The sequence below is a fragment of the Micromys minutus genome (assembly GCF_963924665.1).
Source record: "Micromys minutus genome assembly, chromosome: 2".
In the NCBI taxonomy this organism is placed as follows: Eukaryota; Metazoa; Chordata; class Mammalia; order Rodentia; family Muridae; genus Micromys; species Micromys minutus.
In genome coordinates this window covers 20,947,389-20,965,039 of record NC_137971.1, presented here as the reverse complement: position 1 = coordinate 20,965,039, position 17,651 = coordinate 20,947,389, and the positions used below count along the sequence as shown (strand labels likewise).

At 36.3% G+C, this 17,651-nt stretch overlaps 1 protein-coding gene across 1 annotated transcript; it reads right to left on the bottom strand.

The window, feature by feature from the left end:
* Positions 1-15,409: 15,409 nt before the first annotated feature.
* Positions 15,410-16,942, bottom strand: LOC308417018 (cyclin-A2-like; the record flags this gene model as incomplete). The annotated part of the gene is given in 4 exon segments (XM_080912103.1): positions 15,410-15,700; positions 15,702-16,587; positions 16,589-16,638; positions 16,709-16,942. Coding segments are annotated over 4 exon segments (1,461 nt in total).
* Between the last annotated feature and the right edge of the window lie 709 nt (positions 16,943-17,651).

Sequence of the window (17,651 nt, the reverse complement as noted above, 5' to 3'; positions counted from 1 at the left end):
TTTGTAGTGCAGCCATGATAGGCCCCTTTTGGTGAGTGCTTGGTGCCTCCCCTTGAGCTGGATCCCCTTTTGTTCCTTTCCCTGGAACTTCTATTTAGTTTTTTCTCCACTTCCATCCTTGTAGTTTTTTGTTTTGTTTTGTTTTTGTTTTGTTTTTTTTTTCAGACAAGAACAATTGTGAGTCAGAATTTTTATTTTCGAAAACTAACCTCATCCTTCACTTGATGCCTTGTCTTCATGCTGGAGGTAGACTGTACAAGTTTCCTCTCCCAACTGTAGGACATTATATCTAGGGTTCTCCCCTCTTTGAGTCCTGAGAGTCTCTTCCCTCCCAGGTCTCAGGTACATTCTGAAGGTTTCTCCCAAGATCCTAGCTCCCAAGTGTTCTGTTTCTATTCCTTTTGTTGGCCCTCAGTCCTTTTTCCCCACAGAATGCCATATCATGTTCCCCTTCCCCATCCTGTTTCTCTCCCTTCTTCCCTCTTTATGGTTTCTTTTTTTTTATGCTTTCTTTTCAGAACCAATTGGGACTGAGGTATCCTCACATAGGCCCTTCAGATTGTCAACCGTTATGGGTCCTCTAGATGGTATCTTGGGTATTCTGTACATTTTGTTGGCTAATATTCACATTAGTGAGTACATATCATGCATGTCCTTTTGGATTTGACTTACCTCAATCGGGATGATATTTTCTAGTTCGATGCATTTGCCCACAAAACTCGAGTTGTCTTCATTTTTAATGACTGAGTGGTATTCCATTGTGTAAATGAGCCATATTTTTTGTATCCATATTTCTGTTGTGGGAAATCTCTGTTGTTTCCAGCTTCTGACTATCACTTATAAGGCCTCTATGAATGTAGTGGAACATGTACCCCTGTGGTATGGTGGTGCATTTTTGGGTATAGTCTCAAGAATTGTATTGCTGGGTCTTTACTTAGATATATTTCTAATTTTCTGAGGAAACTCTTCTATAAATTGAATTTCAGAATGGTTGTACCAGTTTGCAATCCCAAAAAAAATGGATGAGCATTCCTCTTTTTCCTCCTTCTCACCAACAAGTGTTTTCTCCTGAAGTTTTGATTTTAGCCATTGTGATTGGAATAAGGTAGAATCTCAGTGTTCTCTTGAATTGCATTTCTTTGATCACTAAAGACTTTAAACTCTTCTTTAGGTTCTCTTGAGACATTTTATATTCCTTTGCTAGGAATTCTCAGTTTAGGTCTATACACAATTTTGTGATTGAATGTTTAGTATTTTGTTGGTTAGTTTCTTGAGATTTTTATACATTTTGGTTATAATATATAATATTATACATGTTCATATATATTTGAATATAGAGTTAGTGAAATGTTTCCCAGTATGTAAGTTGCCAATTTGTTTTATTGACTATGCCCTTTGCATTACAGAAGCTTTCCAGTTTCATGAGGTGACATTTATCTTAGAGTGTGAGCCATTAGAGTCCTCTTTATCAAATTTCCCCCAGTGCCAATGAGTTCAAGGCTATTTTCCGCTTTCTCTTTTGTTAGATTCAGTACATCTGGTTTTATGTTCAGGTCCTTGATCCACTTGGACTTCAGCTTTGTGCAAGGTGACAAATGTGGAACTATTTTTATTTTTCTACATACACACAACCAGTTAGACCAGCACCATATATTGAAAATGCTTTCTATGTTTCATTGTTTGATTTTGCTTTGTTTTCAAAGATCACGTATGTATAAGTGTGTACTTTTATTTCTAGGTCTTCAAATTTATTCAATTGATCAACCTGTCTGTCTCTGTACAAATACTATGCCATTCTTTTTATCATTATTGTTCTGTTGTAGACTTTGAGGTCAGGGATGGTGATTTTCCTAGCTGTTCTTTTACTGTTTAGAATTGTTTCACTATTATATTTTATTCCAGATGAATTTGAGAATTTTTTTCTATGTCTTTGAAAAATTGTGTTGGTATTTTCATGGGGATTGCATTAAATTTGTAGGTCGCCTTTAGTAGGATGGGCTTTTATTATCTTAATTCTAACAATCCATGATCATGAGAGGTCTTCCAATTTTCTTTTCTTTTTTAATCAGATATTTACTTTTTTTTACATTGCAAATGTTATATCTTTCTAGGTTTCCTCTCTAGAATCTGCCTATGCCATTCACCCTCCCAATACATATATGAAAAGTGTTCCCCAAACAATACATAACTCCATCTCAGTTCACATCACTGAATTTCCATAGGAAGAACAATATCAGCCAACAAAACCCTCCATTTTCTAAGATTTTCTTTGACTGCCTTCTTGAGAAATGTGAAGCCATTGTCATATAGACCTTTGAGATTTTTTGGTTAGTGTTACCCCAAAATATCTTATACTATTAACATTTTTATTATTTTTTTAATATTATGTATTATATCTTAATAATATGATATTGATATTAATTATTACCTTATATTATCTTTTCATTTAAAGTTTGATAGTATGCATTGTGATTTTTCTAGTTACAATGAGCATGAATTACATGTAACATAAGATGTAACCTGGAATTAGACAAGGTTCTCTTGGTATGTAAGGATTAAAAATAATAATTTTTTCTTTTTTTTTTTTCTTAAACTTCATATAGTCTGTGCGTTGACTATGGGGTATTCAGAGCTTTCTGGAATTAGTATCCAATTATCAGTGACTGCATATTTTGTCTGTTCTTTTGTGACTGGGTTATCTCACTCAGGATGATATTCTCTACATGCATCCATTTTCATAAGAATTTTAAGTTATTGTTTGTGATAGCTGATTAGTACATTCTTCTGCATGGTGAGTGTTAGTTGAAACAACACCATTTGTTGAATAGGCTGTCCTTTTTTGCATTGAATGTTTATAGATAGCTCCTTTGTCAAAAAAACAGGTGACCATATATGTGAGCACTCATTTCTGGATCTTCTATTCTATTCCATTAATCCACATGCCTATTTCTGTAACAGTACCATGCAGGTTTCAGCACAATTGCCTTGTAATATAGCTTGAAATCAGGAATAGTGATTTCCGCAGATATTTTCTTGTTGAGTATATATTTCTCTATCCTAGGTCTTTTGTTATTCCAGATGGAATTACATATTGCTCTTTCCAGATCAATGAAGATTTGGGTTGGTATTTTGATGGGTATTGTGTTTGGTAAGATGGACATTTTCACAGTGTTGATCCTTCCAATCCATGAGAATGGGAGATCTCTCCATTTGCTGAGATCTTCCTTAATGTCCTTCTTTAGAGGTTTGAAGTTCTTATCATACAGGTCCTTCACTTGCTTAATTAGAGTCACACCAAGGTATGTCATATTTTTTGTGACTATTGTGAAAGTTATTTTTCCCTAATTTCTTTCTCCTCATGATTGTCCTTTGAGTCTAAAAAGGCTTCTGATTTGTTTGAGTTAATTTTGTATCCAGCCACTTTGCTGAACTTGTTTATCAGCTATAGATCTCTGGTGGAATTTTTGGGGTCACTTAACTACACTATCGTGTCATCTGAAAATAGTGATGTTTTTACTTCTTCCTTTCCAATTTTTATCCCTTTGATTTCCTTTTGCTGCCTAATTGTTCCAGCCAGGATTTCCAGTACTATGTTGAATAAGTAGGGGAAGAGTGGTCAGCCTAGTTGAGTCCCTGATTTTAGTGGGATTACTTCAAGTTTCCCACATTTAAGTTTGATGTTAGCTGTTGGTTTGCTGTATATTGCTTTTATTATAATTAGGTATGGGCCTTGGATTCCTGTTCTATACAAGACTTTTAACATGAAGGGTTGTTGAATTTTATCAAATTCTTTCTCAGCATCTAGTGAGCTGACCATGTGTTTTTTTTTTCTTTGAGTTTGTTTATATGGTGGATTACATTGATGGATTTCCATATATTAAACCATTCCTGCATCCCAGGGATGAAGCTTACTTGATCATGATGAATGATCATTTTGATGTGTTTTTGGATTCGGTTTGCACAGATTTTGTTGAGTATTTTTGCATCAATGTTCATAAGTAAGATTGGTCTGAATTTCTCTTTCCTTTTAGGGTCTTTGTGTGGTTTAGAAAAGAGGGATATTGTAGCCTCAAAAAATGAATTAAGTAGTGTTGCATCTGATTCTATTTTGTGAAGTAGTTTGGAGAGTATTGGTGTTAAATCGTCAATAAATATCTGATAAAAATCTGCACTGAACCCATCTGGACCTGAGATTTTTTTTTTATTTGGGAGGCTTTTGATGACTGCTTTGATTTCTTTAGGTGTTACGGGATTATTTAGATTGTTTACCTTGTCCTGATTTAACTTATTATCTTGCATTTGTCTAGGAATTCATCCATTTCCTCCACATTTTCCCACTTTGTTGAACATAGTCTTTTTTAGTAGGATCTGATGATTTCTTGAATTTCCTCAGTTTAAATTGTTATTTCTCCACTTTACTTTCTGATTTTGTTAAGTTGGATACTCTCTCTTTGCCCTCTAGTTAGTCTGGTTTTTCTTTGAATGGTTGGTTGTTTTTGTTTCTCTTTGGTCTATTTCTGCCCTAAGTTAGATTATTTCTTGCTGTGTACTTTTCTTTTGTGTATCTGCTTGCTTTTGTTCTAGAGCTTTTAATTGTGCTGTCAAGTTGCTAGTGTATGCTTTCTCCAGTTTCTTTTTGGAAACACTCAGAGATAAAAGTTTCCTCTCAGTCTTGCTTTCATTGCATCCCATAGGTTTGGGTATGTTGCATGTTCATTTTCACTGAATTCTAGAAAGTTTCTTATTTCTTTCTTTATTTCTACTTTGACCCTGCTATCATTTAATAGTGCTTTGATTAGTTTCCATGTGCATATGGGCTTTTTGTTGTCTTTGTTGTTATTAAAGACCAGCATTAGACCATGGTGATCTGAAAGGATGCATGGGAGTACTTCAATCTTCTTATATTTATTGAGGCTTGTTTTGTGAACGATTATATGTTCAGTTTTTGAGAAGGTGCCTTGAGGTGCTGAGAAGAAGGTGTATTCTTTCGTTTAAGTTAATATGTTCTATAGATATCTATTAATTTCAGTTAGTTCATAACCTCTTCGAGTTTACAGTGTCTTTGTTGAGTTTCTGTTTCCAAGATCTGTCCATGGTGAGAGTGAAGTATTGAGGTTTCCCACTATTATTGTGTGGTGCAATGTTCTTTTTGAGCTTCAGTATGGTTTCTTTTATGACTATGGTTGCTTTTGTATTTGAGCATTTGTTAAAGATTGGGAGTTCCTCCTGACAGATTTCCCCTGTAATAAGTAAAAAAGTGTTCTTCCTTATCTTTTTTGATAGCTTTTGGTTGAAAATCTACTTTATTCGATATTAGAATAGCCACTCCAGCTGGCTTCTTGGGGCCATTTGCTTGGAAGTTTGTTTCACAACCATTTACTCTGAGATAGTGTCTGTCTTTGTCTCTGAGATAAGATTCCTATATGCAGCCAAATGCTGGGTTTTGTTTATGTATCCAGTCTGATAGCCTATATCTTTTTATTGGAGAATTGAGTTCATTTATGTTAACAGATATTAAGAAATAGTGGTTGCTCTTTCCTGCTATTTTTGCTTTTGGCGGTAATATTGTGCCTGTGTGTCTTTTTTCTTTTGGTTTTCTTGCTTAAGAGTTTTCTTGTTTTTACTAGGATGTAGTTCCCCTCATTGCATTGGGTTTTCCAACTATAATTTGCTGTAGTGCTGGGTTTGGAGTCAGATATTGTGTAAATTTAGTTTTGTCTTAGAATATCTTAGTTTCTTCATCTGTGGTGATTGAGAGGTTTGCTGGGTATAGCAGCTTGGGCTGACACTTATGCTCGCTTAGGGTTTGCATGACTGCTATCCAGAATCTTCTAGTTTTCATAGTATCTGTTAAGAAATTGGGTGTGACTCTGATTGGTATGCCTTTATATGTTACCTGGTCTTTTCCCCTTACTGCTTTTAGTATTCTTTCTTTGCTTTGGGCACTTGGTGTTTTGACTATTATGTCTGGCGACGTATTTTTTTTCTGGTCCAACCTATTTGGAGTTCTGTGGGCTTGTTTTATGCTTATGGTCATCTCATTCTTAAGGGTAGGGAAGTTTTCTTCCACGATTTTGTTGATGATATTTATTATGCCTCTTAGTTGATAATCTTCACCCTCTTCTATCCCTATTATCCTTAAGTTTCGCCTTTTCATTGTGTCCTGGATATCCTGGACATTTTGGTTAGTATCTTTTTGGTTTTTGCATCTTCTCTGACTGTTTTGTCTATGTTTTCAATATTGTCTTTGGCCCACGGGATTCAGTTCTATCTCTTGTAGTCTGTTGGAAATGCTTACATTTGTGACTCCTGATTTCTTTTTTAGGTTTTCTACTTCTAGGGTTGTCTCTTTTAGTGTTTTCTTTATTGTGTCCATTTCTGTTTTAAATTACTTCTTCCATTTCTTCATCTATTTGGTTCTGTTTTCCTCTAGTTATTTGAGTTATTGAGTGTTTTTATTTTTCCTTTTTAAAAGCATCTAATTCTTTATGCTTTTCCTTCCATTCTTGTTCAAGTATCTCTATTATCATCTTGAGATATGATTTCTCATCTGAGTCTTTTTTTCTGCAGTGTTTGGTTTCCGCTGTTTGCTCTGATGGGGGAACTGGGTTCTGTTGTTGCCAGGTCATCTTGGTTTCCCTGGGGTACATTCTTTTGCTTTCCTCTTGCCATCTGTTGTCTGTGTTTATACTTGGTCTTATTTTCAGTGATTGGTTCTTGCCTTTCCCTTGTACCTGGCCTGTGTCCCTGGATTCCAAGTGTTCCTGGTGATAGATGGCCTGAGCTTCTATACTGTATGTATGGTCCACCGGCTGATAACAGACAGGCCAATGCAGGGTTCCTGATTCCCTGAACCAAGTGGGGGGGATGCACTTTCTGCGTGTTCAGCAGAGATCTCTCCTCCCTGGCTACCCGGCTACTTGGAAAACCTTCTCACCAGGCCTGTGTCTCTGGATTTTCGCTGTTCTTGGTTATGGACGCCACCTGTTCGGTACCCAAGGACCACCGGCTGGAAACAGCCCAATTCAGTGTTCCTGGTTCCCTAAACCAAACAGGGCAGGGGATGCACTTTCCACATGCTTGGCAGAGTACTCTCTGCTCCCTGGACACTCAGAATGCCTTCTGAACTGGCCTGGATCCCTGGATCTCCGCTGTTCCTCTCCCTAACTTATTTCTCAGCCTGTTTATCATTTGTATAAACTAAAGCTACAGATTTATTTCAGCTAATTTTATATATAGCCAATTTGCTGAAGTTGTTTATCCGCTAGAAAAGTCCTGGCAGAATTTTTGGGTTGTTTATTTATATTATCATTTGCACATAGTGATACTTTTATTTATTCTTTGCCAATTTCTATCTCCTTGATAAATTTTTGTTCTTTTATTGTTCTAGCTGGCATGCCAAGTACTATATTAAATAGATAAGGGGAGAGAAGGCATCAATGACTTTCCCTGGTTAATGGAATTGCTTCAAGTATCTCTCCATTTAATTTGATATTGGCTACTGGTTTGCAGTAAATTGCTTTTATTATGTTTAGGTATGGGTCTTGAATTCCTAATCTCTCCAATACTTTATTTAGCATATATATATATATATATATATATATATATATATATATATATATATATATATAGTTTTCATATGGAATGATAACTTTAAAAATAAAGATGCTATAACTGATTTGTTTAAAAAAAACAAGGAAAAAAATCCCTTTACACCTCAAGCTTCCTGCAGGCCTAACTTTATTTCTGCATCATTTTGTCTACTTAATTGGTCTATTTATTTATACTCTGTTAGTAGTATATCCCTATCGTTCTATATTACAATTTGTCATGTGGTATTGTTATACCATGTACAGTCTTTTTTCTCCTTAAGAATTCCTTGACTGGGTATTTCCTTAATCCTGAAGCTAACGCTGTTCTACAGTTCTCTATACCCAGACCATGTTGGGAGAGAGCTGGTCTCCAATAATTGCTGAAACATCTGAGAGCACAGATAAGACCACCATTTCTGCTCTGTGGATCCTACCCAGACCCTTAAGGGCACAACAAGCAATGGGCAGACTGAGACATGGTCCTTCTGCTTTACTTCTCCTCCTAGAACTGTTGTCATGCCAGAGCATATAGAACAGAGACCCACTGGAAGAGAGCCAGTCTTCAGAGCACCATCTTCTCAGCACCTCATGGTACTGTCTCCAGAGCTTACTATATAATCAGTCACAAAATAGATTTCAAGAAATACAAGAAAAATAAAAACATCCCATAAATCCTATCAGATCAGCATGTACTAAGACTGATTTTTAAAAACAACAGAAAGCTGACATATACATGGAAGATGAACAAAACACTACTAAATGACAAGTTGGTTAAGGAAGGAATAGAGAAAGAAATTAAAAACTTTTTTAGAGTGTAATGAAAATAAAGATACAACATACCCAAACTTCTGGGACACAATGAAAGTAGTGCTAAGCAAAATACTCATAGATCTGAGTACCTTCAAAAAGCAATTAGAGAGAGCATACACTAGTAGCTTGACAGCTCAACTTAAAGCTCTAGAAGAGAAAGAAGCAAATGCATCCAAGTGTAGTAGACAGCAGGAAATAATCAAACTTAGGACTTAAATCAAACAGGTAAAAACAAAAATGACTATACAAAAATCAACAAAACCAGGACCTAGTTGAGAAAAAAAAATATATATATATATAGATAGATAGATAGATAGATAGATAGATAAACCCTTAGCAAGACTAATCATAATACACAGAAACAATATTCCAATCACCAATATTAGAACTGAAAAGGGAGACATAACAAAAAAAGGAGATAATTAAAAAAAAAAAAACTCAAAGGATCCTACAATAAAAGCATGTACATAACAAAACTGGCAAATCAGGATGAAATGGACAATTTTCTAAACATATACTAGATACCAAAATTGAGTCAAGATCAGATAAACCATCTAAACAGTCCCATAAATCCTAAAAAAAAAAAAAAAAACGAAGTCATGAAACGTCTCCAAACTGAGAAACCCAGGACCAGATGTGTTTAGTGCAGAATTCTGTCATACCTTCAAAGATGACCTAGTCCCAATACTCTTTTTATCCTTTCACAAAAATAAAACAGAAGGAAAACTACCTAATTCCTTCTATGAAGCCAGTGTTCTGCTCATACCTAAACCATACAAAGATCAAGAAAGAAAACTATAGACCGATTTCCCTTATGAATATCAATACAAAAATAGTGAATAAAATTCTCAAAACCTAAGCCAAAACACATCAAAATCATCATCCAACATGGTCAAGTAGGCTTCATCCAAAGGTTGCAGAGATGCTTCAATAAGTGGAAATCCATGAACATAATCCACTGTATGAACAAAATCAAAAAAAAAAAAAGAATGATTAAAGTCATGATAATCTCATTAGATGCTGAGAAAGTATTTGACAAATTTCAACATCCCTTCATGTTAAAATTCTTGGAAAGAACAGGAATCCAAAGCCCACACCAAAACATAGTAAAAGCAATATAAAGTATGCCAGTAGCCAACATAAAACTAAATGGATTAAACTTGAAATAATCCCATTAAAATCAGGGACTAGGCAAGGTTGCCTACTCCCTCCCTGCCTATCCAATATTATACTCAATTTCTATCTTGAGCAATTAAAAAAGGAGGAGGAGGAGCAGAAGCAGAAGGAGACAGAGAAGAAAAAGGAAGAGGATGAGAAGGAAAAGAAGAAGAAGAACAAGAAGAAGAAGAAGAAGAAGAAGAAGAAGAAGAAGAAGAAGAAGAAGAAGAAGAAGAAGAAGAAGAAGAGGAGGAGGAGGAGGAGGAGGAGGAGGAGGAGGAGGAGGAGGAGGAGGAGGAGGAGGAGGAGGAGGAGGAACAAGAACAAGGAGAAGAACAAGAACAAGAAGAAGAACAAGAACAAGAACAAGAACAACAAGAACAAGAACAATAACAATAAGAGCAAGAACAAGAAGAAGAACAAGAAGAACAAGAAGAACAAGAACAAGAACAATAAAACCAAGAACAAGAACAAGAACAAGAACAAGAACAAGAACAAGAAGAACAAGAAAAAGAACAACAAGAAGAAGAACAAGAAAAAGAAAAAGAACAATAACAAGAAGAAGGTCAAAGGGATAAAAATTGGAAAGGAAAGTCAAAATGCCATTATTGCAGATAATATGATGGAACAAAAAAACTTCCACCAGAAAACTTCTAGAGCTAATAAACAACTTCAGCAAAGTGGCTGGATATAAAATTAAATTGAACAAATATATAGACTTCCCATACTCAAAAGATAAATAGCCTGGGGAAGAAACTAGAAAAATGGAACCCATCACAATCATCCCAAATAAAATGAAATACTTTGATATGACTCTAAGCAAGCAAATGAAAGATCTGTATGACAAGAACTTCAAGTCTCTGAAGAAAAATATCAAAGATGATGTCAAAATATAGTAAGATCTATCATGCTTGTGGACTGGTAGAATTAATATAGTGAAAATTGCCACCTTGCCAAAAGCAAACAACAGGTTCAATGCAATTCCCAACAAAATTCAAACTAAATTTCTCATAGAGTTAGAAAGAGCCATTTTTCAAATTCAATTGCAATAACAAAAAGCCCAGGATATGGAAAATTATTTTCAACAATAAGAGAACTTCTGGAGGAATCATCATCTCTAATCTCAGGCACTATTACAGAACAATAGTGATTAAAACTGTACAGTACTGGTACAGAGACAGGTAGATCAATGCAATAGAATTTAAAATCCAGAAATACACCTACACACCTCTTGTCACTTGATCTTTGGCAAAATAGTTAAAAACATCTAGTGGAAAGAAGATAGCATTTTAAGCAAATGATGCTGGACAAACTGGCGGTCAGCACATAGAAGTCATACTTATATCCCTGTACAAAGCTGAAGTGCAAATGGATCAAGGATATTCACATAAAACCAGATATACTCAAACTAATAGAATAAAGTGTGGAAGAACCTTAAACATATCCTTACTGGGAAAAATTTCCTGAACAGAACAATAATAACTTCTGATCTAAGATTGAGAACCAATAAATTGGACCTCATAAAATTGCAAAGCTTCTCTAACACAAAGGACACTACCATCAAGACAAAATGGCAACCAACAGATTGGAAAAAGCTCTTTACTAGTCCAACAATCGATTGAAGGCTAATATCCAATATATACAATGAGCTCAAGGCATTAGACTCCAGAGAATCAAATAATCCAATTAAAAAGGGGTACAGAGCTAAACAAAGAGTTCTCAACTGATGAATACTGTATGGCTGAGAAACATGTACAGAAATGTTCAACATCCTTAGTCATCAGGGAAATAAAAATTCAAACAACTCTGAGATTCTTTTTTACACCAGTCAGAATTACTAACCTCAAAACCTCAGGGGACAGCAAATACTGACAAGGATGTGGAGAAATGGGAACATTCCTCTTTTGTTTGTAGGACTGCACACTGGTACAACTGCTCTGGAAATCGTTCTGGCAGTTCCTCGGAAAATTAGAAATAGGACTACATGAGGACCCAGCTATACTACTCCTGGGCATATACCCATAAAATGCTCCAACATATAACAAGCACACATATTCTACAATATTTACAGCAGCCTTATTTATAATAGCCAGAAGTTAGAAGAACCCTAATGCCCTTCATCATAGAAATGGATGCAGAAAATGTGGTACATATTTACACAATGGACTACTACTCAGCTATTAAAAATAATGAGTTCAGGTAATTCTTAGGCAAATTGATGCATCTAGAAAATATCCTGAGTGAGGTAACCCAATCATTACAATCCACCCATGGTATGTACTCAATGATAAGTGGATATGAGCCCCAAAGCTCATATACCCAAGATACAATTTATGGATCACATGAAGCTCAACAAGAAGAATGACTAAAGTGTGGATACTTTAGTCATTTTTATAATGGAGAACAAATATTCTCAGGAGGAAAGATGGAGACAAATCTTGTATAAAAAACTGCAGGAAAGTCCATTCAGAGACTGCCCCACCTGGAAATCAAACCTATATTTAGCCACCAAATCCCCCAAAAATATTGCTGATGCAAAGATTTGCATGCTAACAGGAGCCCGATATAACTGTCTCCTGAAAGGTTCTGCCAGAGCACAGTAGATACACAGGCAGATTTTTGCAGTCAACCATAGAACCCAGAACAGGATCATTATTGGAGGAGTTAGAGAAAGAATTGAAGGAGTTGAAGGGGTTTGGAACCCCATAAGAACAACAATACCCACCAACCAGAGCTTTCAGAGATTAAACCACTATCCAAAGCATACATGTAGATAGACCCATGGCTCCAGCTGTACATGTAGCAGAAGATGGCATTGTTGGGCATCAATGAGAGGAGAAGCCTTTAGTCCTGCAAAGGTTTGATTCTGCAGTGTAGGTGAAAGTCAGGGTGGGGAGATGGGAGTGGGTGGATGAACACCCTCAGAAGCAGGTATAGGGGTATAAAGGTGTAAGGGTGGTGTAATATGGGATATGGAGGGTAATCCAAGAAAAACAACAACATTAAAAATGTTAATAAATATATCCAATAAAATCAGAAAAATAAATGGGAAAAAGAAATCAGAAAAAGAAACAACAACAACAACAACAACAACAACAACAACAACCACAACAACAACCAAAAAGAAACAACAATGACAAAATTTTTTTTTAATTAATTTTTGTCCTTTACAATGGAATATGAAGACCTCTGTGTAAATATGTTTTTGGAGGCTTGATATATAGCAATAAATCTGTAAATTAAATTTTGTATTATGTGTGGTTTGTTCATTGACTTCTCTTTTGTGTTTTTATTCTTGTCTGAATGGCCTGTGGTTGAGTAGAAGATCTGCCCAAGTTGTGGTCAGGAATCCTGCAGAAGATCATGTCCATGTTGAACAGGACATTTCTTTTCATGTTAGGAGATTGAACAAAATGGGGAGGGTGAGAGGCATGATTTGAGTTTCAGTTGATAGGCACTGAAAAAGTGGGCAAAATCTATAGCCGAGGCATAGCTTACCTGGAGTTCTGGTGGCTAATGGTTTGATGTAAAAATTCATTGTAATCTTTGTGTAACATCCACCTGAAGCTGAAGCTATTACATGGCACACTACAGGCAATTAATAACTGGTAATTACCATAGTCATATAAATAAGATACAGAACCATTTGAAAGCAAGTTTGCATAAATAAAAACATTAAAATAAGGATTAAGCATAATGTTTTTTATTTTCTTTTTTTTTCTTGAACTTTATATAGTCTGTGAGTTGTTTCTGGGGTGTTCTGATCTTTCTGGGGTTAGTATCCAATTATCAGTGACTCTATATTATGTCTGTTCTTTTGTGACTGGGTTATCTCACTCAGGATGATATTCTCTAGATGCATCCATTTTCTTAAAAATTTCATAAAATCATTGTTTCTGATAGCTGAGTAGTACTCCACTGTGTATATGTACCACAATTTTTGTATCCATTCATCTACTGAAAGACATCTGGGTTCTTTACAGCTTCTGGCTATTATAAATAGAGCTGCTATGAACATTGTGGTGCATGTGTCTTTGTTGTATGTTGGAGCTTCTCTGGGGTATATGCCCAGAAGTGGAATAACTGGGTCTTCAGGTAGTACTATGCCCAATTTTCTGAGGATTCACCGGGCTTATTTCCAGAGTGGTTGTACCAGTTTAAAACCCCACCAACAGTGGAGAAGTGTTCCTCTTTCTCCACATCCTCGCCAACATTTGGTGTCATCTGAAGTTTTGATCTTGGCCAATCTGACTGGTGTGACAAATTCCAGGTTGCATCCAGTTTTACATGTACTCTATGCTCATTGTAACTAGTAAGATCTGAATGCACACTATCAAACCTTAAAAAAAAAACCCAAGCACTTCAAAAATGTATTCATATACATTTATGCAAAAATGCTTAAATTTTGTACATTTATCTTTGTTTTTTAAAAAAAGTTGTTCAATAAAAAAATTAAAATAAAGAGATAGTATCAGTTTGAATGAGGATTACATTATGCAGATTAAGGTTACATTTGTTTGCCTGTATTTGCGTTTTCTTTCCTGTTTCCAGTTCTCAAAACCTATGGCCCTGTGTTCACTCTATTTGTGCTTACAACCCACTGTCATATTTCATGGGCATGAAGCAGTGAAGGAAGCTCTGATTGGTCACGGTGAGGAGTTTGTTGGTAGGTAAAAAATTCCAGTGGCTGAGAAAATTAATAACAGTTTTGGTATGTAAGAGTACATATTCATGTGTGTTCTGCTCAGTGTTTATGATGAGACATAAGATTGAAAGAAAGGGATGGACTTCCTTCTTAGGTAGTTGGGGCCTCTTTATGGTTTCCACTCTCATCTGTTCCTAGAACCTATTGTTAGTATCTTCTCATTTCTTTTTTTAAATTTGAATGCTTTATTTACATACATACATAAAAGTGAGAAATGGCAAACAAAGCAGTTTTCTACATCTTTCATGGTCAGCCTTGGTAGCAAGACTAGATTACCTGACCTACGTATCATCTGGGGGAAGAAAAACCTGATATGTTTGAATTTTTCTTAAAGGTGCCCCCATAGTGCTGTCAGATGGTGAAGAAGAAGAAATGATCATTTCGAAGCCAGAGAAGATTTCAAAGAAAATAAGGTAACAAATTTCTGGTCTCTTTCAAAGGGACATCTTGAGTTCCAGTGATCCAATCCAGGACCAATGGATACAGTGAGCTGTCATATTACTTTATTCACAGAACTCAGACCAGTGCAAGCCAGAAGGAACCAAGTAAAAGTCAAGGGAAAAGGAGGAAAAAGAAGAGAACTGCCAATTAAACTAAGGTGGCAGATTTGTATATATATAAAATATATAACTACTGAGGATACTCAGTGCTGCCAGCTCTGGATTTTTTTTTTATCTTAAAAGTCTATTATAAGCTGAACTTCTTGGACTGTTGTCTTTAACGTTAGGCTTTGAATAAACATGTGAGAGCTGAATTTCAATATCAAAATTTGAAGGTTTCTTTCTCTGAAATATTTGTTTTACGCCCCCCCACAGAACAATAAAATAAATTAGCTAATAGTGATATCATTCTCATTTTTACCTCAAATTAACTTTGACTTGCAAAGATTTCCAAATCAATTTATTCTTATCCTGACAGTTGGCAGCACCAATGTTAACAAACCAATTAAAATTAGCCAAATATCTAAGACACATGTACAAAAGATATACAATTTAAAACCATTTTAAAAGCAATGGATACCATAATTTGTCTGTGGATATACCATCTACATTCAGGAATGATTGTGAAATTAAATTCCAAGATAAAAACTGTACAGCATGGATTCTGAGCAACTCCCATTTCAAAGGCAGTCAGTCTTTTGCTCTCACAAATTTAGTGTCTCTGGTGGGTTGAGAAGAGAAACACCATGATATTTTGAATGCTTATACTTTTCCCATATTGACTGTTGGGCATGCTGTGGTGCTCTGAGGTAGGTCTGGTGAAGGTCCATGAGACAAGGCTTAAGACTTTCTAGGGTATATCCAGGCTTTTGTACCAATGACTCAGGCCAACTTTGTCCTGTTACTGTATAGAGAGCTAAGTGAAAGGCAGCTCCAGCAGTAAGTGATGGCAAATACTTGAGGTATGGGTCAGCATCTATCAAACTTAATTCTCCCTAAAAACATCGCTAAGCTTTCAACCTTGCAGTTTGCAGGCTGCAGGTGCAGGAAGTACTGGGTAAGGAACTGGTTTACTGTTGGTGCAGCCAAGTCAAAAGCAAGGACTTTCAATACTAGGTGCTCCATTCTCAAAACCTGCTTCTTTGAATAGGTATTGTCTGTAATATACACAAATTCTGCTACTTCTGGGGTGTATATTTCTTCAAACTTTGAAGCTAGCAGCATAGCAGCCGTGTCCACAAGCTGAAGCTTTCCTCTTAACACAAACATGGAGGAGAGGAATCTATCAATGTAGTTAAAAGCCAAATGCAAAGTCTCATTCTGGAGTTTATATTCTTCTCCCACTTCAACTAGCCAGTCCACAAGGATGGCCCGCATACTGTTCGTGATGTCTGACTGTCTCTTCATATAACTCACTTTAAGTTTGCGTTTAACCTCCATTTCCCTAAGGTATGTGTGAATATCTTCATGATAGTCAGATACTTCATTAACATTCACTGGCTTTTCCTCTTCTTCCAAGACAATAGACATATCCATAGCATGTAGTGATTCAAAACTGCCATCCATTAGATAATCAAGAGGTACCAGTGACTTTCTTGCTCCGGGTAAAGAGATAGCTGCATTAAAAGCCAGGGCATCTTCACACTGTGTTTCTTTATGCTCAGTTGGCCTCTTCTGAGTCTCTTCTGCTTCATCAACATGAATGGTGAAGGCAGGCTGTTTACTGACTGCTTTCCATGAAGAAACAGCAACGGATTGCTCATCATTTATAGGAAGGTCCTTAAGAGGCGCAACCCGCTGAGTCTTGGGCTTCTGCTGTGGCAGGAGTCCCCGCACATTCCTGGCCTTCATCACCACCTGCTCCCGAAGCTGCTGGGCGGGGGTTGACATTCTCCTGGTCATCCTGCTGCCAGGAGAGCAGGGCCGAGCCTGCCTAGCGACCCAACTGTCAAGAGTTGCCCAGCATCGTGACTCTGGTAGGGATCTTCGGCGGCAGAGCGTGCACTGCGCCCGCCGCTCCCGGGCTGAGCGAGAGCCTGGTGGCCAAAGCGCGGAGCAGGCGCTGCAGGCGGGAGGAGCACAGAGCCCAGATAGCGGAATTTGTGTATATTACAAAAAAGAGCTGTGCGCCTCTTGTCATTTCTTAAGGCATTACTTTTAGCAATAGAAACAGATTGAAAGAGATAAGAAGATTCACACTCATGACCCTGAGGAATTTGGGCATAGGAAAAGAACATTGAAGACCATGTTCAAGAAGAAGTACAGTTCCTTGTAGAGGAACTGAGGAAAACCAAAGGTAAATACAAATTTATATACTTGCATCTTAGTTTAAGTATGTGTAGTTTTTTTTAAATCATTTTTATTGGATATTATGTGTATTTAAATTTCAAATGTTATCCACTTTCTTACCTCCAATGCCCACTCTCCCCTCTGGCTACTTTGCTTAAGCTGTATATCAGCTGTAGAAGTTCTCTGGTAGAAGTTGGGAGGTCACTTATATACACTGTCTTATCACCTGCAAATAGCGATACAATTACTTCTTCTTTGTCTATTTGCATCCCCTTGATCTGTTTTAGTTTTCTTGTTACTTTAGCTAGAAATTTGAAAATTATATTAACTAAATATGGGGAGAGTAGGCATCCTTGTCTTCTGGATTTTAGTGGGATTGCTTCAAGTATCTCTTCATTTAAATTCATATTAGCTGTTGGTTTGCTCTATATTGATTTTGGTTTGTTTAGTTACAGGGCTTGAATTCTTGATAACTTAAATACTTGTTCAATTTGTTCAAATGTTTTTTTTTTTTTTTTTATCATCTAATGAGGTGTTTCTGTGATTCTTCAAAAATTTTAATTTGTTTATATAGTGCATTTCCTTAACGTATTTTTGTATATTTAACCAACATTCTCTGGAATGAAGCCTACTTGTTTATAGTGAATAATCATTTCA